At 35.1% G+C, this 24034-nt stretch overlaps 1 protein-coding gene across 6 annotated transcripts in view; it reads left to right on the top strand.

Moving 5' to 3' along the window:
* The window catches only part of LOC110999067 (nuclear hormone receptor FTZ-F1), a 57143-nt gene that overhangs the window by 24529 nt on the left and 8580 nt on the right, over positions 1 to 24034 (top strand). For 2 of the 6 annotated variants that reach the window (XM_022267975.2, XM_045634139.1), the window contains exons 2-3: positions 15228 to 15521; positions 21560 to 22182. In XM_022267975.2, coding sequence (XP_022123667.1) covers positions 15228 to 15521; positions 21560 to 22182 — 917 coding nt within the window. Of the gene's footprint in view, positions 1 to 14657; positions 15522 to 21559; positions 22183 to 24034 lie in introns of those variants that run through there. The other 4 variants (XM_022267958.2, XM_022267965.2, XM_022267990.2 and 1 more) reach the window with 3 other exon arrangements.

The following is a 24034-nucleotide window of genomic DNA, read 5'->3' as shown; positions in this document are numbered from 1 at the left end:
CAACTGACAATAATGAATTTTCAATAGTTCTCCTCGTATTATCTCGAATCGAATATCATGATTCAAATTCTATAGTAAAATGTGAATTACACGTGCCATTTCTTTAGCTTATCACTATTATTTGCTTATTCAGAAATAAAACATAATGGCTTTTGGCCGAACTTTCGTCTTTGTTTCACACTCTTCGCCACTCTCTTTAATCGAAAATAATTTCGCCGTTAATTGTAACACAATGCTTAAAAAATTAAATTAAGCACTTAATTCAAAACTTTATTTTCGTTCTTATAATATCTGTGTTGATATATATTCCGAGCTAATTTATTTTAATATTAAAATTATATGTTTCATCGTAAAAACACTAATTGTAAGTATATAATTACGTACTTTTCGCATTCTCTATGTAGGTCGTATAAATTTAAACAATAAAACTGATTACTGCGTCACTCAACGTTTGGTGTCAGTCAGGAGAGTACTTACGAGCTATGGAGCTGTCTTCTCTACATTTCTTTTTTCAGTTTTCCCCGGGAATCGATCATAAAACCTCCTTTGCTTAGGTGTGTATAATGACACTTTAATGAACAAAACGATTTTGAAAATAATTCGCTCGGATTCTGTAGTCATACTAAAATTATTTTTAAATAATGAAATATTTTTTGTTACGTATAAGATTTATTTGATTTATATGTATTATCACGCCTTTAAGACTTTCCTGATGGGGTAGGACTGTCTCTACTGACTGATCTCGAATGCTGTCCTGACATACTCTCTCGCTTCATCCATTACCATGCGCGTATCGTCAGTTATGAGTATAACGGTTCTAATCTTCCTCTTGGATTTGGTCCAGGTATGTAGGACAAAAAAATATAGAATCACCAACCTTAATTTAAAATAAACCAAAAAGAAACTAAAAACTAATCGAATCCAACGTTTTCATGAATTGCGATGCCATTTAATGGCCAAGCGACGTAGATCATTTACGTCTGAATACCTACCGAAATATATTTTTAAAGAGGTCGCAACATTATTTCGAATAAAAGCGATTGTTTTAAATATTAATAATTAGATCGATACTTTATTCAATTATTTAACCTAGTTTTTAATTAAATTTGATTAAAATGTAAATTCACTGAAACTGGAGCTCGGAAAAACGATAAGATTAAGGTATGGTAAAATTAAGACAATTGAGGTACTAGTTGTTCAATTAAATACTTAATATTATGTTTTTATTAGAAACTAGCTGCAAGGCGAATTTCGTTTCGCCTTAATATTATGTTTTTGATGGAAAATGTTGCTTTGCAACGCCAAAGTGTCTGTTCGCCTCGGAATAAAAGTATTTTTTATATTTCATAAAAACCTTCCTCCAAAAAATACTCGTATTGGCCCAGCCATCATCGAGTTTTGAGCTTTATATTTTGCTATTTTTTCAATTCATATTAACAAAGTTAGCAAATGACGCTTTGGCTCACATTTGGATATAGTATGATTATTTAGACACTTTCTATACGCACCGCACGCAACTACTGTATTAATTTATATATTATTTATCCGTAGTGTATTAAATATATTAGATATTACAAATTTATTATATATTTCGATATTATCATATTGGTCTAGTACACTTTGTATGTACTTTTGTATTAAATACAATCTAGGCAAAAGCGAAATGTTATTGTGATGGGAATGATACAAGTACTAATTTGATTCGTCACGAAGACAGAATTTTATCATAGAAACAATTTAAGTATCAATTAAAAATTTAATTTACTTTTTATATATATACAAGTTTTCGGCTATTTAAAATGTGCGATGAACAAATTGTTGCACATAACGCGGGTGCCACATAATTTTGTAACGATGCTAAAATCGTGGTAAGTGGGCCAAGGCTCCACTTATTTACACGTATGTGAGAAATACCGTTTATGTATGCACCAGTGGCGAAGGGTCCATACAAGCCGATTCCCACCGGGTTACCTTTCAAAAATCAGTTCCATATTCATACAAAAGTATTTACATTCTATTTCATTAACAAAGTATTATTAATTAAATGCCTGCGCGATTTACAATAGCAATAGTAATTCTTAGCAATACCCTAAGTATCACATTTCATTTTATAGTCGTAAATTAATCAGCGCGTCAATTTTTCGTACCTAAATTACATTAAAGGTAACTCGACGAATTACAGCTTATCTCGGCCAACGTTTTACTATGAGGCGAAAAGAGACAGAGCGTGTCAAACCATCTCTTTCTAATGCTCGCTAACTGTACGTAAAATTTAAAGAAAGATAAGGCTGATCGCGACCGGCTTGCAGTTCTCTCCTCTCCTCTATTAGAAAGAGACAAAGAAATTATTGTTATTGAACCACGGCACGGGAGAAAGAAAACACGACAAAATTAAAAAGAATTAGCGTTATAATGAAATCCTTCGCAAGTCATATTCTTTTTATTTTGGCATATTTTCGCGTTCCATTTCGTTTGGTTGAAAATAGATTATTTTTAGTATGTGACATGTGTTCCTATACCACTGGTGCGTGATAATTTCGTTTGTTATATTTTTATATTTGTGTTATTTAAACTGTGACTGATTCTGTAAGGTAATTTAATCGCAGATTTGGTTAAATACTGTGGATTTTGTTTGTTATTATGGCTTTAATTCATATAGAGTGCTGTTCAACATTTTTTTGGACCGGCTTCCCTTTGCCAAAATTTCACCCTTCGCCACTACTATACTATGCACTAATCTTAAACAATACAGAATAGTTTTAATTTTTGATTTTGAGCTGTCGTACGATCGTTCGAATCGCGGCTGATTTTTCTTGCTATGTACGTATACATGCCATGAAGGCAAACATCGTGAGAAAACCGGCATGTCTTAAAATCCAAGTCTACGACATGTGTCAGGCACAACAGGCTGTCCTTGTTTATAAAAATTATCAAAGGTAATGCAATCAGCAGCCAAGACCCAAATATGGTTGAAGAGCAACCTGTTTATTATTATTATAGGTAGATAAATAATTAAATAAAAATTTGATTTGTTTGTTTCACAATCATTACTCACAACTGATCTTAAATGTTATTTCGCTTACAAAGTAACACATTACTGATTCATATAAAACGAGTCTTAAACAAAAATATCTCTCAAGTTCAATTATAATGATTGTAAAGAACAAAACCTTTAAAATTAAATGTTTAGTAAACTATAGATTCAACTATGCAAATAGTAAAAAGCTTTTCTATTTTCGGTTTGGATAGTAAACAGTAGTTACATATTAACCGAATTACTTGAGTAACACTCTTAGTAAAGTGTAATACGACTGTAAGTGCTATATTGTGAAACACTTTTTTTCATATTTCATAATGCATTTTCACTTAGAATATCAGGGGTCCTCGGCATCAATAAACGTATCCTCGGTTTTTATTCATACGTTTTCGTTGAATTTATTTAACTGTAAAAATTTCAACACATTTCTTGAGCTGCTCCACTTCAAAAACTGTTTGAATTTCAAAAATAATCAGAAGCTTTACGCTTAGAATGTTATTACCATTCGCTAACCAGTTGACAGAATCTCTTTGGTGTAAATTATATAAAAGATATATTGCTCATACCTTTAGTAATCCTCTATACTTAAGACATATTAGAATGACTAAGCTACATACGATGTTACCGTAAAAGATACATTCGTGTTGTATAAGATAAACACCGAATGTATTGTTAGTTGTTACCAAAACCGGCGATGTTATTCTCTGTGCGCCCGCGTCGTTCGCAGCTCACCTCGAGTTTGATAAAAAAGTGGGTCGACGCCTAATTATGTTTAATGTACCAGTACAAAGTTATGTATCGTTTCTGATGGATTTATGTAAATGCATGCGTTCGATGATTTTCGTGATATGCGTCTCAACTCTCAATTCGTTTGTTGCAACAGCCTTCTTGATTTTTCACTTCTCCTTACTACTCCGTACTTTAAGGCCCTTTTAAGGTTGTTTCTATGTAATGTGAATATATAAAAAAATCTTTTTAAGCTAAATAAAACATAGTATTATTTAAGCTGGTTTAGAGTTAAAATATTTTTATATAATAAAAATCTTAATCGTTATGCATCGAATAACATTCTATGTAAAGCGTCTCTTTCAAAATTGACACTTTTGCATTTTCAACAATTTTAGAACAATGAATACAACTACGCGAGCATTCATTAGTCACGTTGTTCTTTACAACTTTACTTGGCAATTTTAACCTTTCTTCCCCTTAATATAACACCTCTCACTTGTTTATAAAATGCGTTGTAAAGCGGTTTCAAAGAAATAAACATAATATGTTGCATTGTTATTTTTCCCCGTAAGCTTATTTGACTCTTATTACATTTGTGGGGAACTAGGTACGGATGTTAGAATTAACCGTAAAATCATAACATATTTAACAGGACTCAGATTCGGAAGTAAATTTGGCGCCAAGTAACGTACGGACGTTAGATGTCATAGTTCGCGCTATATCTCTTTTCTGAATGACGTAATTCTTATAAATGATAGGATAAAAATAAGTGAAGGAAAGTTTTGTCAGGTTTTTTATTTTTAATATTAATGAGAGAAATTTCAGTCTACTATCAGTTTTATCAATAGGATTTTGTCTTAATTGCCAAATTATGTCATGCCGTCATGGATACAAGTTAACATAACGTGATGTTTCTAAATTATATTTTTTCTTGGCGTTTAATTAAAACGTTTAAAGAAAACTTGACTAACACGTAGATTTTTAAAATAATTCTAAGGACAAAGATGAATAATGAGTCCCATAAGAACGCATTTGGCACACGGTAGTCACACTTAGCGCTGCGAATTAAAAAATAATTTTCACCAAGAAGTTGAATCGCTAGAGGCGGGGTGGGGTACCTTTCAGGTATAGGTCTCAAATTTCTGGATCTGTTTATTAATAGATGACAGATGGCTAATAGAATATCAGCCTTTAGGGCAAGCGAGTGTTAAATGCACTCATGGAAAGTCAATTAATGCACAGCCGGGAATCAAACCACCACGATGTCAGGAATGAGAATCGTACTCTAAAGCCGTTAGGCCAACACTTTTCTCACGTCTTATAAAATATAATGTTCTCATGTCAGATTTTTGTATAAAAGATTAATATTTAATTTAAAGCAATGTTTACTCTTGAAAACGATGCAAATGCACTTAATCTCTGGTTTGGGCCGGTTTTACATAAATCCGTCAAACATAACTGAACAAAAATAATTTAAAACTGTAGAAAATGTATATCACATTTTCTACAGTTTCGGTTTGTAAGTACTAGAAATTTTATCTATTTAGCAATCTTGTATTTTAGATAAAGGCTCGTTGAAATAGATGGTATCTTTATAGTTCTCCAAATAATAAGCTTAACAAAGTATACCTACTTCGAGCCTTTTAGGATTTCCTTGATCGACTTATAGGTAGGGCTAGTTTACGAGCCATTGAACGAGGACAAATAAAAGTAAAACGAGAAAAGTGTCCGCGGAGACAGTAGTTACTTGTTCCGTAAACCACTTGTTGACCTTGGGGCCTTCCAGAATGTACGCTCATGACGAAAAACATCGGTCTACAAAGCAGTTGAACTATTAATGCCAATATTATGTTGGATCTTAATCGTAGAATAGGTATGTTTTATATAGTTTCTAAATAAAATACAGTGCAAACTAGAAAAAGGCTTTGCATTTTCTCACCTTTTACAACTTGGTAAATCAAAGACGAAAATTTTATTCGTTTTAGGGTGTTTAAATCGGATGGCGAGCGATAAATTGTGTACATTATATATTTGGTGTCAATTTAATTTGATAATGTTGATATAATTCAGCTGTGATTTTTTAAATGCAAATTAGCTCTTTGTGATTTCGCCGTTCATAAAATTTTAATACGGCGATAGCCTTTGCTTGTATTATAGTTAAGTACATAAGAATTATTATTGTGAAGGTACACAATAAAACAACAAGGGTAAACCATAATTAAATGTCAAAAGAAAAGAAACAAGAAAACTTTTTTATTTGTGTCCATATTTTACTTTGAAACATTTTAAAGCATTTGTAAGGTTGCCTATTTTCAGGGATTTTTCCGCGAGTGGAAAATTTCGACAGAAATATTTAATTTTTTTAGACGCATTTGATAGAGTTTAAATATATTCATGGTTAAGAGATTAATAAAACGCAGAAACAAGGAAATCTCAATCTAAAATATAATTGAACATTTATTAAAACATACTAGAAAATATTTTGTTAATTTTTTTTTCTTTACCCTTTATAGTAGACAATAAAATTGTTCAAAATTCTCAGTAATTAATTGTTTAGCAATGTTATATAACATCTTATATGTTAAAAATATTGTAAATTCTCTTTGTTATAAACGAAAATTGGGTTACAAAACTGGAGTATTGTATGAATAATTTTTTCATGAATATATTGATTTTAAGAACACAAATTTAAAACGTCATAAATATATTGTATTATGGACAAAAATATTTCCTACATATTTCTTTAACGTAATAAATAGATTAACCCTTAAGGATTGTTATTCCATTACAAATGAAGGTGTCGAATTAGAAATAATATTTGGTTATGTCTCGAAAAATATGTTTAAATTAATGAATCCATATTTAGTTGAATTCTGTACTAGTGTTTGTGTAAGAGATTAGGTATTTACAAAGGGAGCCGGTATTAATTATTTATTGAACAGAAAAATATAATCATAATTAATTAATTACATTTGAAAACCACTTCTTCACCTTCAATATTATGAACAGTAATTTACGGTGTTAAAAATTTTCCATTTAGTTTTATATGAGTCAAGTATATATTTCGAGACAACATCTTTGACGATTCGCAGTTGGAGGTTACTTGTAAGCTACTTAGACTGCGTTTAATTATTTACTCGCAAAGTGCGTTGTAAATACAAGTTTGGTTTTAAATGGAATTCGCTTTTTTAGTGTTTTTATTTTTGATAAAAGCTGTCGGAGCTTGTCGTAGACGTATGCTATTTGTTGATTCCAATGTATGTTTTTTTCACTGATTCTCAGTTCACGTATTTAATATATATTCTTATACATTTTTTCTGTCATTTTTCATCATTATTATGATTTAGAATGAAGTATACATGGTAGTGAGTAAGGCAGTGCTCGTGTTTTCCTCGCTCAACGTACATGTAAAATGCTGTCAGCTTTAAAGGTTTTTTTTTAATTTGTCTTAGTTTTCAATTTATTCCTTTGAATGTGGACATCAATAAAAACATTCATAGTATCATTTACTTCTGTGCTCTTTCTTGTCTACTCTTATATTGTGAGATGATAAGCATGGTTTCCGCAGAGGTCGATATTGCATATATTTAAAAGACTATATTAATTTAATCGGAGAGTCATACAGAACATAGAAGGAAGAGAAACGCATATTTTATTGGAATTTTTCGAACATGTAGTTGTTACATAATGTGATAACTCTTTTCAACTGAAAAAATTGTACTTACAAAATATAAATACATACAATTTAACACTAAGTAAGCAACCTCGCCTCGCAAAAGAAAGTACTATTTAGAAACTAAACTCTTTTGTCCAACCTACAGCTTTCGATTGCGAATCAGCGATCTGTTACAAATAAGAGAGATATATCAAAAAGATTTTACCTTTAACATATATCACTTTATATTCCGATTAAGACCCACACATACTCCACGAGGCTACACGATCGAACGTGAGGTCAGGGCTCTGGTGTCCCTTCGTCTTACCTCGCCTCGCTATCGTTCCATTTAGTGCTGGTTGGGCGCGAGATAAAGGACGCGAGACGAGAGAATCACCCACACTCCTACTCGCTCAATTTGTCAATAATATGAACGTGGGTATTTTTTATCATGGCTGGAATAACGCTTTGTGAACGCGTTACTCCAGCCTTGCTTGAGTAATGCGTTCACAAATGCGCCTTTTATGAAATTATATGAAATGGGACCAATAAGTTGGAATTAAAATGAGAAAGAATCAGAAATGACAAGAAATAAATATACGTCTAGAGGTTAAAAATCATATTAGCTGCGAATTTGAGAGGACACCTGAGAAAGAAAAAGGCTTAAAGTAAATTAAATTATTTCTATAACGGTATGATGTGTAATACGACCGTGCTGAACAGAAGAACAAAAAAATCCTTATGACAGTTAAGAAAAAGAAATTTAAGTATTCGGATACGTGTTACGTAACACCAAACCAAAAAATACGAGCTCCTTCATCTGATCATATAAGGCATTATTATTATTATTGTTTAGAACGCGGCATCCGAAATTAAGTAAAATCGCCAACGCAAGAGATGGCTCTATAAGAAGATATGATATTTTTTTATTTACATTTGTGTTTTAAACACAAGTATAATAACAGTAGGCACATAAAGTAGCTAATGCAGTCCAATGACGTAATCTTGTAGATGTAGCGAGCAACTAAATAAATCGAGAGTGTTGCTGGCTCGTGTCGAGAGCCTTAATAGGCGCCTCGCGACACTTGGGTGCCGGCATTAAACGAATCAGCCAACTGTCGTCTTAAACGAAAAAGCCTGTGTTTTTTCATTACTGTGACTGAGACGGTATTTAAAATCGTACTAGGCGGGTAATAATAGGTTAAAATTATTCTAATATGTACAAGTCATACATAAAACTTATCTCGCATCTTGCTAAACATTTATTGGGTACATGTGGTTTAAAACGTGGCATAAAGAGAATCCATGTATTTTATTTATTCAGATATTCAGTGTGTGTAAAGATTGCTTGTGCTACGACCTACTTTCCGAACAAGCCTTTGTTGAGAACTGATAAAATACAAATTACTCTATCTTTGTGAGCTCAGAAGGCTGATTACCTACTTGCCCGCAATACTTATTATTTTTTTATGGGACAGGAGGCATACTTTGAATTAAGTGATAACCGCCGCCCACAGACACGGGTACTAGGGAGTGTCTTGCCGAACTTTCATTGAAGACCCTTTAGTTGTATCGTAAAGAGGCGAAAGAAAGTGACTTAAAAAGCGCAGTGATATGGAATGCCAGAGGTTGTTTCTTTTAAATATAAATATACATTAGATGGTCAATAAAATCAAGTTACTCTGCAAATGTTTATTATGCTTGGCTGCATGTTTCTTTAGCATTTTTTAGTTTTAGACAAGGATCTGCCTTCTTTGTCTGACACACGTCGTCAATTTTTGTCTGAACTTCTAATGATGGTCCTTCGCCATACGAGCAAGTAATTATAATGCGTAGCATCAGTACTCTTCTGTTGTAAAAGAAAACTTAATGTTTGATTTAAATACAGGTGTTTAAAGGGAGCTCTTAGGGGTGTATTTATTCTTAGTCTTTGATGTACCTTTGACTTAGACAGAACACTATTAGTAGACTTGTATATTCATCGTTTTCCGCCATATGAGAAGATTGACCATTCGTTACACACGAGAGTCTGAAAAAGTCTTTTATTTAAGAAGCAATATCACGCGCGCTAACAGTATTGTCAGTCACTCCTTGTGATCGGTGTTACCTATTTCCGAACGGTAATTGAACAGTTCAGTCACCAAGTATAACCAGTGTATTTCTTCATAGTATAATATTATGATACCGAAATGTCAGCCATAGTGGCATGCGATTTTCAACTATGACTAAAATGGTCATTTTGGTGCAATTTTCATTGCTAGTTTTCTTTATTTGGTAAAAACTTAATAATGGAATATTTTCATTCCAACATCTGTTGATATTCTCCAAATTGTCTATTTGAATATTAGTTTCGGAATGTCTATTGGCTATATCGTTATTGTCTACGTAATAAAATATTTGTTGCAATTTTCGGCTGTCTAATAGTTAATGACAATCACTATATTTTATTGCTGTACTTGTTGATTAGTAAAGGAAAAAAACGTATTAAATACATATATCGTTTATCGTCTTGAATTTTCTATTTAGACCGGTATCGTTGTTTAATTTATCATATAGCAGACTTATTTTTTATAAATCATAAAAAAAAAATAGATTTTAATCAATACTCTTTAATAAATTTGTGAAAAATTATATTTTTGACTTATTTTCAAAGAGCGCTATTACGATTTGGAAATTATTTAAATTAATGCGTTACTCAAACCATCAATCCAATTAAAATTCTACGTTAGTTATCATATGTCAACATGAACCTACGCAGTAAGACTTTACACAGACTATACTAAAATAAAAAACGAATAATTTATTTATGAATAAAATTACCTTAATTTGCCTTGATCACGGTATAATCGGCATTTGACAGTCCGAGCTTTATGCATAAGAAGTGCTCTCTTATCTATGAATATTAATTTGTCGTATAGAGTATATGTTTATTTAATTTGGAATTCGTCTGATCTCCGTAGGGCATAGCAGATGTTTTCGTATATAGCCCTTTTTATCTTTATTTGCAGACTATAGTCTGTTAACTTGTTATGTATAAATGATATCAAATAAGCTAAATTAAATTATTATATATATAAATATAATCTATTTGCGTTTCACTGAAAGAATGACTAATTGTTCAATTCTGGTCACGTTGTCACCCCTTTTGCCTTCTAGAGGCTACCTTCAGTTACTTTTAAATAACAAAAGACTCTTTGGAAATTTTATTTAACACGTTTGTTGGCATTCAATTTGTAAAATAAGTACTTTATTTGGCTTCTGAAAAGTTTTGATGAAGAGGTAAAATGTCAAGGAAATGCTTTTGCTTTTACGCATTACATTTACAGCTACCTAAAGTAGGCTTTCGTTTTGTTTTAAATAATTGCTTTTATGAACAATACATTTCTTTCTTCAGGGATCGTTTCTTTTCGCACATAATGAAATAATAAAAATGGTAATTTAGTATTTAAGATGGATCTTTTAGACAGCAGTCTTGTTGCACATTAGTAAAGTAATCTTTAATTAATTTGATAAAGTAGTGCAAATAGTCAGTTTTATTATTAATATGGTGAAATACTAGTCCCTTTCGGAAGCGTAAAAACATATTGTCAGGACGTAAGGGCACTTTAAAAGAGATTTAGTTTTTTAAAAGGGGGATAATGCCTCTATAGGAGAATACTGGTCATTCGAGAACTGGCAGTAAATTGAGAATCATTAATTTTGTTCTAAAGTTCATAAGTGTACATTGCAGTTATCTATATGAATAAATGATATGATTTGATTTTGAGGAGGCCTTCAAGGCAAGGGGGTATACAACAATACATTGTGATTATTTTTTACTAATAATAATTGTTTTTGTTAATTGTACTTTTAGTAGCTGAGTTTACTTATATAAATATAAGGTTTTTATTTCCTTAAAGGGGGATGTCTTAAGGCCCGTATTCTTTGTTTCACTCGGTACATGATTAATATTATGAAACATATTTTGAGGACAAGTGAAATCGTCGTATCTTGGAATCGGGTCAGTTTCTTTGCAACTATTGAGTTGGGCAACAACTACTTTGTTATTCCAAGCATCTCCAATTCTGGAGCACATTATACCCAACGCCTTTGTTCGCTAAAGTAGGTGAGCTTGGATGGTGACTGATTGGATTCATGCTCGCCTGTCATCGTTTCTTCATTTTTAGTACATTTATTTTTATTTGTCTTATAAATCCTCCAAGGAGATCGTCAGTGTAGAAATGACATTATATTACGCATGTGAGTTGGGAGCTTAACGTGAACTTTAATTTTAATACATACGATGGTTTTGACGTCTTGGGCGGGCATTCCACACAATTCCCGTTTCCGTTTAAAGCGCAACCACGGTACTATGCAAACAAAAGCTTTGGTAGATATCTACTTCGATAGCTATTAGATTTTTGATATAGATGCATTAGTACTAATATTTTCAGTAGGTACGTACAGTTGTAGACAATACAGAAAACTTGTAGGAAATAGGTTTCCTATGAAAATATATATATTATAATACTTTCAATTCTTTATATTTTACTAGCAATTCTTAGTTTAAATTTACAATGCGGATTAAGTACGAGGTATTTTGAAAATACTTTAGTACGTTTAAGAAAAGGGGAATTAATATTGCGTCTTATAAAATACGATTAATGACTGACTAAATATATTTTTTTTCATATATATAAAAGGCGTTTGATATCATTCTTAGTTGTTCCTATTTTATTTTATTAACATTTATTCCTTTCGTAAATAAACTAATAATTTGATTTAATTATAGTTAATTGTATCACCTCGACGTACCTACCTAGTACCAATTCGATTTAGCGTTCTTCAAGAATGAAGAATCTTACCTTCGTATCAATTCCTAAAAGGCTGGCAACGCTCTTGCGAGTCTGGCAGTCTAAGTGTCCATGAGCGGCGGTATCATCAGGTGAGCTTTGTCTGTTTGCCCCCTGTACTATAAATAAAGAAGGTAACCTACTTATTTTGCTAAGGTTGAACTAAGGAAAATTAGTTGACCCACTGACCCGTTGCTCTTGACTTAAATATTTATCATCCTTACCACTCACGCACATACCAACCCAGCTTATGCGGTCTCACGTGAAATACTTATTTATTATATCGATTCTCTGTGTTTCATTTACAACAGTGCAATAGGTGGCCTCGCATATAAGCTATCTATGCCAGGAACTCATGATTTATTAATGAATTTAAAGACACTGAAAAGCTCCGTCATAATCACGTGGAAAAGTAGAGATATGCTAATTGGAATAATCATATTAAGTGATAAATTTCAATATAAGTAAATGAAGTTGAATGGCTCTATGCCTTGATTGTTCCAGTGGGAACGTGTCGTTAGTAACAAAAGATAAATTGAATAAAATTATTCATTGCTTACGTACAAATAGGTACGTTTACCGGTAAAGAATTAGTATAACAGAATAAGAAATTGAAAAGAAAATTTTAGATTATATACCTAAGACAACGGGGATTATTTTCTTAAGAAATTTAATAGAAACATTTTGTAGTCATTTTGTTACATTTTACGATTCCTGAATTATATTATAATTATACTGAATTATATATATATATATATATATAGGTACATAATTACATATGTCATATATATAAGTTAAGTATAGCTAATTTGACTTTGATAATAAGTATAGATATAGCTCATTAAGACTGTAAACAGTGAGCTAATAAATAATTACGATGGAAGCCGCAATATACTGATATGTATGTATATTAAACATTATATATAATCATGAACCGATAATATAATCGATGACGGCGCGTCTATTACATCGTTGCGGATTACGATAGTTACATCAGTGGACGTCACCGACAGAGAAAGCATGACGTCAGTTGCGCATGCGAAGAAAGCAAATGCGCGTGAGTCGACCACTCTTACTTTCGTAGGAGGTCGCGACGTCTGCACGATAGCGAAAACGACACACTTTGTACCCACAGCAACTGTCGCTTTTTCATCCGGTATTCAGGTCTTGATTATGAAATCGAAACTTATTGACTCATTACGTATTGTACGCAATATGTGCTTTCCTGTGGCTTGAGAATACGAACGCAACTGAGTTGTTTTAGTTGCGACTGAAGCGTACGTGATTTTACGTGTGTTTTCAATAATTGACTCGTTAGATAAGCAAATTGAATGAGCCTTAATCGAACCCACTTCTTGGCTTTTTGCCGCGATGTCTTCTAAACATGCGTGCACGTTTTATGCTTCTTATTGAAGCTTAAGCTTTTTTATCGACTTCGGGAATCTTTTCAGTTGTAAAATCGTATTGGTCATTTCTATGCTGGTCACATATTGACTTATGCGTTGAATGTTTAGTACATTAGGACACGTCTCGCGTTACACACCGAGACACAAGGCTGTCAAAGGCAGTCTGTCGTTCGTGACCCGTTGACTGATTTTGACTGAATCCAGGTCAAGATCTTTAATTTACTCTGCTGTAATATTGAATGTTTCTAATAGTTTCTTAACTGTATTGTAAATTAAAATTATAATTATAATTATATAATATTTAATAAAAAAAATAACCGTTTCAATTTAGATATTTTATGTTTTGAGAAAATTATATTATATTGATCTTAGATTTTCAGTTATTAAGTGTTATAATTAATAAAGTTTTTATGATTTGGTTTGACTCATGCGAACTCTACCATAAATGTGTTTATTAAATATAGTTTTAGGTATTTGATTTGTGACGTACAAGGACTAGAAAGGAATTGAACCTAGGGTCAATATCAATAATTTGCGCAATTTTCATTAATTTTTTAGCGTGTTTTTATTTATGTATGATGTCGCTATCGATGCAACCATATTTTTCTTATAGAATCAATATACATTGACACCGTTTGCTGAGAATAAGATAGTGAATTTGTTTGTAGAGTACTGTAACGATTAGATTTGTTACGTACAGCAAATGCTCTTTAGACAAGAGCCAATGCTATGCGAACGTAAACATAAGCTCGTTGTTCGAGGCAACCCTGCCCTGCTGCGGCACTGTGCGCAACTGGGTCAGTGGGCCGCCCCCCGCGCCGTTCTTCGCCCGCGCGGTGGCGCAACCGCGCGAACGCGCACTAACATAGACCTGGATCGCGGGAAAGTGGGTCACCGACTCACTTTCACTTATTACATGGGCTCCTAATCGTTTTCCATTGTGCGAGCGGGCGGGCGGGTTAGCGGGGCGCGCATGCGGGAGGCGCCGGCACGCGCGCCGTTGTCGCCGGCCGGCCGCCAGTCGATCGCGGGACCTCTCTTGATAGGCACGTGTACCACTGCGGTTATAATACTTGTCGCGATCGTAACGACGCGCGCCGTCAACAAACTCCAACAACAGTTTTCGTTGCGATAGTTTACTTGAGTTCGGCGCTCGGCGCCTTCTCTGTTCTAAACTTAAATTCTTATTGAACAAAATGTGCTGGATTTATGTGTCTCTTAACATAGTGCTTGAACAGGTGCAGCCCGCCAGCGGCAGATAGTGTTGCGGTCAGACCGCCAGTGAACTCAGTGACTGTGTGAACGTTGTTTCGGTTGAACGCCGTCGTAGGGATTTATAATAAGTTGCCGCTAACTGCGGCCGAGCATGACGATGGACCAGCAGACAGGCCTCATGTCCCTCAACATGTCCCCTTTTGATCTAAGTCCCGGTCCAGAAGGTTCTGGGTCTGGCAGTGGACCATCAGCCTCACAGCAATACGTGCCCCAAGGGGCTGCATACCAATGCACATCAGATAACCAACCCTTCGCGTACGCTAACTTGGACGCTTCCTATCTGTTTCCAACAGGTGCTGGTGGAGATTCTGGAGCGTACTTACCCGCAGCTGGGACTGTGTGTGATCAAACTGACACAAAAGATGTGATAGAAGAACTTTGTCCTGTTTGTGGTGACAAAGTTAGTGGATATCATTACGGTCTACTTACTTGTGAATCTTGTAAGGGTTTCTTTAAGAGGACCGTACAGAATAAGAAGGTTTACACATGTGTAGCAGAACGTGCATGTCATATTGATAAAACCCAGAGGAAAAGGTGTCCCTTCTGCCGTTTCCAGAAATGTCTGGATGTTGGAATGAAACTAGAAGGTAAGTTTAGATTTTAGAATTTTTTAAACTTTTTTATTGTATTTATAACTTGGTTTAGTTCCATTGGATGGGGTGGTGACTGTGTTAATACTTCAGAGAACCTGCGACCTTCGCCTAGTTTTCATCGTTATCTTATAGGTATCTTATCATGGAATAGATATAATCTAAAAACCCGAGAAATATTAAAAAAATTCCAATACATTATTTATCTATCTATAAAATAAAATTCTTATGAGAACTTGCTGAAAATGGATTAGTTCAAAGTTAACTCGACTTTCTGATTTGCTTAACTCCATTGCTCAAAACAATTAGGCAATAATTGTACGCGGTACGCCAAAGCGTTACCTAATGTCTTTGGATTGAAAAACTTCTTAGGTTGTTCTATATTCACTGAGATAATCAATTTATGATCTGACACATTTTTATAACATTATTGAACCTACTCAGAATAACATGAAACAAAGAATCGTCGATATTTATTATTACGTTCTGAAAATAAAAATAGGTCACCGCTCCGGTTAGATTGTCTTCACATACCTTGGGAAGCTGTATTATTGATTCTGATAATCTTTTCTATCCAGTTTTCTATTGTGTTATTTTCTATCTGAATACCTTATTTTTCAGCAGCAACCGGGAGTTAGTTTGATGGCGTTATTCCACAACTACAACACGCTTTAATCAGACTATAGTCAATTAATTAACGCTTTTGACACTTATCAATAAAATTCAGTTGCTTTACTTCCATTTAGTCTGCTTTATCATATTTTAATATGTATTGTTAGTTTTTGATATCACTAAAATTACTGTGTATAAATGTGTGATAAATTTTCTATGCATAATTTTATTAGCATTTAGATTTTTTACATATTTTCACATAATTGTTTTCTAAACGGCGTAGAGTTAAATTTTTACCCTATATCAGTCATCACTCGATTATCTTTAAAATATAATTAGTTTTTATTGTTTTCGGAGATTGAGTTATAAATTTTACTTGAAGCATAATTATTGTTAAGTATTCACTAGTTCGGTGATCAAATGGGGCGGAGTTTGAAGCGCAGATCATTCTAAATTTAAAACACGCGCGGCGGCATAGCGCCCTGACCTACTTGCAAGCGGGGCCGCGATGCGGCGCGCGCGCTGCCTGTTGTGGTGCGTTCATGTATATACGCAACAGATGATTGTAAATGTGTGCGTGAGCCACTCGCCATTGCGCGTTTCGCCAGATGCTGGGATTTTTGCAACATCTATTACTTCCATTGAAATGTGTATTCATAATATTTGCTTAATTATATGTCCAAAATACTGTTTGGGTTTCCCAATTTTGACGGATAAACAAAAGAAAGCCTATTGTATTAATTTGGCTAAAAATACATGTATAAATGGTATTGAATTGTTAATATCTCTTGTTCATTCACTTCACCCGCATATATGCATATATAAGCAGTTTCCCTTGCGGTTTAAGTCATTTATTCAGAATAATTTTTCATATTATACCATGTTTATATTATTATGTCCACATTCTTGATTGAGTCTTGACAGGCATCGGAGTATTCATGATGGAGCATCCATCATGAATACTACGCAAATTTTAGGGACTTGTATTTTTAATATAGCCATCAAATGTTGGAGTAGGTGTGTAGTAATACTGAAGCTTATGTGAGATGGCACAATTCTCACAAATCGGTTGGTGACCCGAATAGCGGCTGTTGCGAGAGGTTCGCACCGCCCGACCTGCAACCAAGCAAGCCTTGTGTAATGCATAAACTATTTTACTGTTATTTAAGTTTGTTTAGACATTTACTTTGGTTTTTTAGTATTTCTTAATAGTGTAAAGACTTTTACAGTATTAAAAAGGCAACTTTCAATACGTTTGTCGCTTTGTGATATAATTCCAAGCCACTCAGATATCTAACCTGCCTCTCCAATTGTCTTACGTTCATCGTCACCAGTCATCATATCCAGCGGTTATCAAGCAATTTTTTAAGTAGTAGCTTCGAGTGGAGCATACTCAAGCGACTGTGCCGTGTATTTCGACACAATCGACCGTTCAGTGGGGTGACTGCGCAAGCGTCATTTCACAAGACGCCTCGCTCGACCTGTCGCAATGGACTACCCAAATGTGACCTGAACACGTATCACGTTACAGCTTAAAAACTATGCGTGCAGTTTTCTATGTCCAATTTATTCCAACCATTCCTAATAGATCTCAATATTGCAAACGTAAGGAGGATGAAACTTTTAAATCATGCATTCGTTTTATATGAAAACGCAGCATTAGAATATTGTCAAATGAACGTTGCTGATTCTTAAACGTTTGTCCACAAATTGGTGTTCACAGTTCACATCACCTTACGTAATCAGAGGCGTCGCCGCGCTACGCTTGTTTCACACAGCGACAGTTAAAACGTAATCAGTATTCAGGCTGATGTTCTATTCAGTGTTTGGTTGTATAGTTCTCTATATTTAATTACGCAATTTTATTACACCATACGTAAATAATTATAATGCATTTTTTGCCAAAGGCGTCTTATGTATTTTAATTCTAATTAGGATCTGATTGACATAAGCTTAATACCCTTTTACCTATTATCTTTAAAATTAGATGATGGCCATATCCACACCTTTGAGAATTTGGACAGGGTTCAGGCGTTCGTGGCCCGTGACAGATGTTAGATGACAATAAAAACGCGCGCGCCAGCCGACTATTTCGGCGCGCTGCCTTGACCTGAATTAAGCGTTTCGACAGAGCGGCCTCGTAAACCGGGCCTTTCTATTTTTTAGGCATTACTTTATTACGGCAATTGTATGGAACTGGTTGAAAATTAAATAAAAAAAATAAGTATATAAAAGCATAGGTTATAAACAGAACGCAACGTAACAATCATGTCAGAAATTCAATGATGGACATTATATGTTAGTTAGCGATTGATTTGTGGGCGCTTTATAACTTGAAAACCAAAAGTGTTTTAATGGTTTTGTAATCAGTACAGTAGAGATCTTGACATAGTTGGGTACCTCAACATGGACGTTGATTTATCTCGTTTTCTTGTGTAACGATCACAGCCATGCTATCTACAAAGCGCGATAAAGTACGTACGAGTGTTCGTAGGTATTCGGCAATATTCGGAGTTGGTCGTACGTAACGAGGCGATGAGCGGGGGGCGCCGCCAGCCTTGACCAAGTTTCACCAACTCGTCGGCACAAGGAGCGTTCCCCACCTCTTCCCGTCCTTTCGGAACATACAATTTTTTATCTCGTTGACACGATTACTTCATTTGGCGACCCTGATGAATATTCCAAGGTCATATCTCAGTAATCACTGATTCAATCTTGTCATTTACTGATTGTGGCTTGCGCCGTTTGAGGCCGCTGCGGATTAATCTGCTGTGTGCGTGTCGCTAGGGTCGACCTTGACCCATCTTCAGCAACTAGGCCATATCTTAGCCGCAAATAGCTTTAGAACGCAAGGTGAATATGTATATTCGTTTGCTATTTTCGCACTGTTTCTTTGTCACACAGTTGTGCTTTTAATTTGTAAAACTGACCTTGACCTTGATCTACTTATATTGTGTTATAAGTGCCTGACCTCGTTTCCAATATTATCAGCTACTATCGTTTGCTCATTATAATACAGATATATTATTTGATGCACTATTTCATAGAAAATGTTCTCTATGTCATCGCTAATGTCCAAACGCAAACAACTTATCGACTCAACTAAAGTATCGGACCTAGATCGTGCAAAGGTATATGTAAAATGACTTTATTTTATTTATTATAAAGTACTTAATACTTTATATAAGAAACATCAAGTAATTATACATAAATTTGTGTGTGTTTGGTTTATTAGTCAAGTTTTTAAAGTAAATAACTAAAACACTCGCATATATAATATAGGCAGTGAATGGAAACCGCAAATGTGCTGGTATTAGTCATGATAAAGTAAATTAGTTGTGCTTCACATAATATCCGGCTAAAAGAATAGCTTCATAAAAACTCGTGAAAACGTCGTTGAAGAAATTAAAGTTAAATGATAACGTACTGAATTTATAAGGCATAATACTAGTTATTTAAAGCCCTCGAAATTGTTTACAACAAATAACTAGTTTAAGCAGTTATAAGGCATACAAAGGAACGCAGCGTAGTCACGAAAGGTAACATTTGCCAATATTACGAAGCAATATTTTTATGATCGGATTCGTTACATTATGGTAAAAATAATTTAATTGGTACGGCGATGTATGTTATATATTTTGAGTCGTATAGTTTTTCTCATATAATTTAAATTCAATGGTGACATTAAAAAATGCGATGGATATAAACCTAACTGGAATCTTGTAAGAGTAATTGGCCTATCGCATGCTAATTCATGGCTGTGTAAAATTTTAAAAGAACGTTGATTCCGCAATAGAAAAGTATCGTAAGTTATGTCCAAGGATGTAATTTACATTCTGATAAGAGAAAGAAAAGAACTAAAACCAGTTCAAATTGTGTCAAGGGACGACCCTGTAAACCCGTTTTGACAAATGTGTGGACAATCAATGTAACAGCTACATTTAGTTCCTGTAAGTCGTTGCGAAGGAATTTATTTATATTTAAAAAAATGTATAACAGTCGAACAGGATTGCTGGAATAGATACGCTTCTTGGAATTGTAATATAACCTTTAGATGCCAGAATAGCAAAAGTTTAAAATATTCTTACCCGTTCTGCGGTGCGGTGGTAAGTACATAAATTCTTTGGTGAAACAGACTGCAATACGAAACTTGTGGAATTGCACACAACAACGCTCAAATCCGTTACGCTTGGCATCTCACTTGGATTCTTTGACGTGCCCTATAAGTTTGTCCTTTTCGCGCACAGGCACGTTCGTTACAATAAAAACTGGTTGTTATTTTTAACTCGTGGGTTGGGCGAGTCGGCAAGCCACTGAAAGCCCCCTTCCGTTCCAGGTTCAGACTTATTTATTTACAGTTTGTAACAGACCCGATAACTTGTCTGTTGCGCCTTCCTTATCGTCGTGGCGAGCTTTTTGTAATGTACTTGACTCATTTATGATTGGGAAATAAGAAGTGTCAAGATTATTTTAAAGCATTGCCTCTCAAGGCTGGTAGGCTCAACTAGATGCTTCAGTCCATGTTTTACTATACTTTCGTATTGTTTGGCAATTTCACGTTGGGTGAGAAATGTGTTAACAACGTCATGTCTCGTTCGAGCTCCTGGTTCCCTCTGCTTCCCGCGGGCTGCGTATCCGGTATACACGTCGAGTCGCGTATTAATTTCAAACATATGTGTATATGTAAATTATGAGAATATATTTGTTCTCATTCTAGAGGCACCCTTTTAGACTCTACCTCTCAAAGAATCGGAACGAGCATAAATTGCTGATATCGTGTGAAGTAGCCGCTTGATACTTTGGAATTTTGCCAATATAATAAAGTACAGTAGTCTGTGTACATTATGGGGACGCTGTCCTAAATTTCAAGAATGTTAATCAAGTTTTATCGATTCATAGGCTACGATACTACGCTTTGGGATCGATAGTCGATTACCACGACTCTAGTATAAATATTATACTAGAGACTCTAGTATTAATATATTCAAGATTGTTTTGATCAATCGCAGAGTTTTAGTTTTATCATGAAGTGAACATATCCAGAAATATATTCAGTTGCGGCAAGAAGTTTTCTTTTAAATTATTGTAACAAAATAGGAAGAATGTAGTGTAGTTACAGTGAGCTCTCGAAATAAAGTCTTATCTTTGCGACGCTGATAAGAAATGAAACCGTCTTAGACTAATTTTATATGATAGTATACAAAATACTAGTTTTAGTTTTTCTCATATTAAAATATCGTCTCGGCTCCAACTACTATGTGAGATTGAGTTTTATCCTAATTTTATCAACGTACTCGTAAACCCTACTTTTACGTTTACATAAGAAATACGTAAATACACGGTCACCATCATTATCCAATTCGAAAATGTAAGGTCACAGTTTTCCTGCTATTATATTTTAATATTTTTTTTTAATTTTCCAGCTGTGCGAGCAGATCGTATGCGCGGTGGCCGCAATAAGTTCGGACCCATGTACAAACGTGACCGTGCCCGTAAACTACAAATGATGAGGCAAAGACAGATTGCAGTACAAACCCTTCGTGGCTCCCTCGGAGATGGCGGGTTGGTTCTTGGATTCAGTTCACCGTACACCTCGGTGCCTGTTAAGCAGGAGATACAGATCCCACAAGTTTCCTCGCTGACGTCTTCTCCTGAGTCGTCGCCAGGACCGGCACTTCTAGCGGCACAGCCACAGGTGCCACAGGCTCCGCCCCCTCCAGCCCACGACAAGTGGGACGCTCATTCTCCACACTCAGCCTCACCGGATGCCTTTGCATTCGACAACCAAGCCACAGCTGCTGCCACACCGTCCAGCACTGCAGAGGCCACCAGCACCGAGACGCTTCGAGTGTCACCCATGATACGAGAATTCGTCCAGACTATCGACGACAGAGAATGGCAAAACTCTCTGTTTGGCCTCCTACAGAGCCAAACCTACAACCAATGTGAAGTGGATCTCTTCGAGCTGATGTGCAAAGTCCTGGATCAAAATCTGTTCTCCCAAGTGGATTGGGCGAGAAACACCGTGTTCTTTAAGTATTTAAAGGTGAATTTCAGATAAGTATAAGTGTCCTTTCCCGAATCCTTTCAACCCGTCCGGTGTACACCAAATGCTAGCGAATTTTGCGACTGTATTTGCGATTTTTTTAGCTATGCGAAGTATTTTTGTGTTTATTATCATAAGATAGGGGATATGATTTTGTTAATAGGAGAGCGTGTGACGCATAGTGGTGCGGTGCCGTTGGCAATCGATACTCTGCCGCCCGCGACGCGCCTCAACTGGGTCAAGTTCCCACGACAAGCATGCCGCCAAATGCTATTCGATCTATAATAACGTTCCTAATTACATTACTTATCACTGAGTAGGTCAACGACTAAAATAGTATTTTGTGAACGCCTCCCGTTTAATTCGTCACTGTTTTTACTTGATAATCATTTCCTAGTCGACATCCATACATGCAGTAGTTTCCGGTGCTGTAAAAAATATTTATATTCCAAAAGAATCTAACCTATTCATGAACGTCGTTCATGAATACAAATGATCCCGTATCCAGCGATCAATTATGCGTATTTGTACAGGAGTTCAATCAATCAGAAAAAGCCAACGCAGAAGCTAGCTCGCGCTCCGTGGTCGCCGTACGCTTACGCAAGACCCGTAACCGGTCACGTGGACTTGCGACGTTGCCGCGCCGCGTGTTTCATCTTCTCGCTCCCACAGACGGCCTCCACTTTGCAGCTAGCAATTTTAATTTGTGCTAAATGACTATGCTTGTTTACGACTCATTCTGAGAATTAGGACGGCACTACGAACATGAATCTTTTCAGCTTTTAAAAGTGTGTTTACGGAAATTAAGAATATACGTATATTGATCCGCGTACACACATCTTTCTATACATTTGTATTTAATGACCTCATGGGCTTTAATAGATGGCTAGATAGTGAAGTAATGAGCTTACAAGATCAATGTTGATGCTATGCTTTCTCCAGACGGAAATGATGTAACGGAATAGCGTGCGGTGCGGCAACGTTGTACTTTCATCGGTGCTCTTGACACAGTGCCCGTGGCCGAGTTGCCGCGAGAAAGCACTTTTTACCGCGCTCGTAATCACTGCTAACCGAGACGTAACTAGTTAACCGGCCTTTCGTTGCTTTCTCTTATGTAACATTCAACGAGTCACGATAAATTTCGACTTTAGGCGCATACCGCATTGAATGGAACACGCATTGACGTCTTACAACGTCAATGTTTAATAACCACTTATCAGACAAACGATCGAATGAACATAATTGAGGATTCTAAGTTTTCTTTGTAAATTCTTGACACAGCATAATTTACACGGTCTATGTCGTGCAATTTGGTTAAGTATTTCGCCTTTCTATTACATCGTGCTACATTTTGCCAAGATATTAGCCAAGCCTCGGTTTCAAAACCGCTCATAATAACAATGAGCCTGGCAAATTATACGCTCTACATATTCTTTGTAAAATATACGCTATTTATTATGCATATTAAAACATATAAATTAAGTAATAACTGATAAATTTAAACGATTTTGTGAGGCTTGTTGGAATCTAACAAAAACCTATTAACGTAAGTGGACAAAAAATATTCAATATTATATGTAAGTTTTTCACAAATTTAACTATTTAATCTGCGTGACAAAGGCGTGGTATATATTTAAATTGACGTATTAGTATGGTATCTGGTACTCGCATGTCGAGGCGACTTTGACCCAGATTTGCCTTGTGCGGGCATCACGGATAGTCAATAATTAAAACACATCTTACATGGGTAATAAAACGCCCAAAAACTAGCAGTTGAATAATAATGAAATCGTTCTAGATGTAACAGATTTCGGTGACGGATGTCGGCCTGATCTTGATATTGTGTAATCGG

The sequence above is a fragment of the Pieris rapae genome, chromosome Z, assembly GCF_905147795.1.
Source record: "Pieris rapae chromosome Z, ilPieRapa1.1, whole genome shotgun sequence".
In the NCBI taxonomy this organism is placed as follows: Eukaryota; Metazoa; Arthropoda; class Insecta; order Lepidoptera; family Pieridae; genus Pieris; species Pieris rapae.
This window is presented reverse-complemented; position numbering and strand designations above follow the sequence as displayed.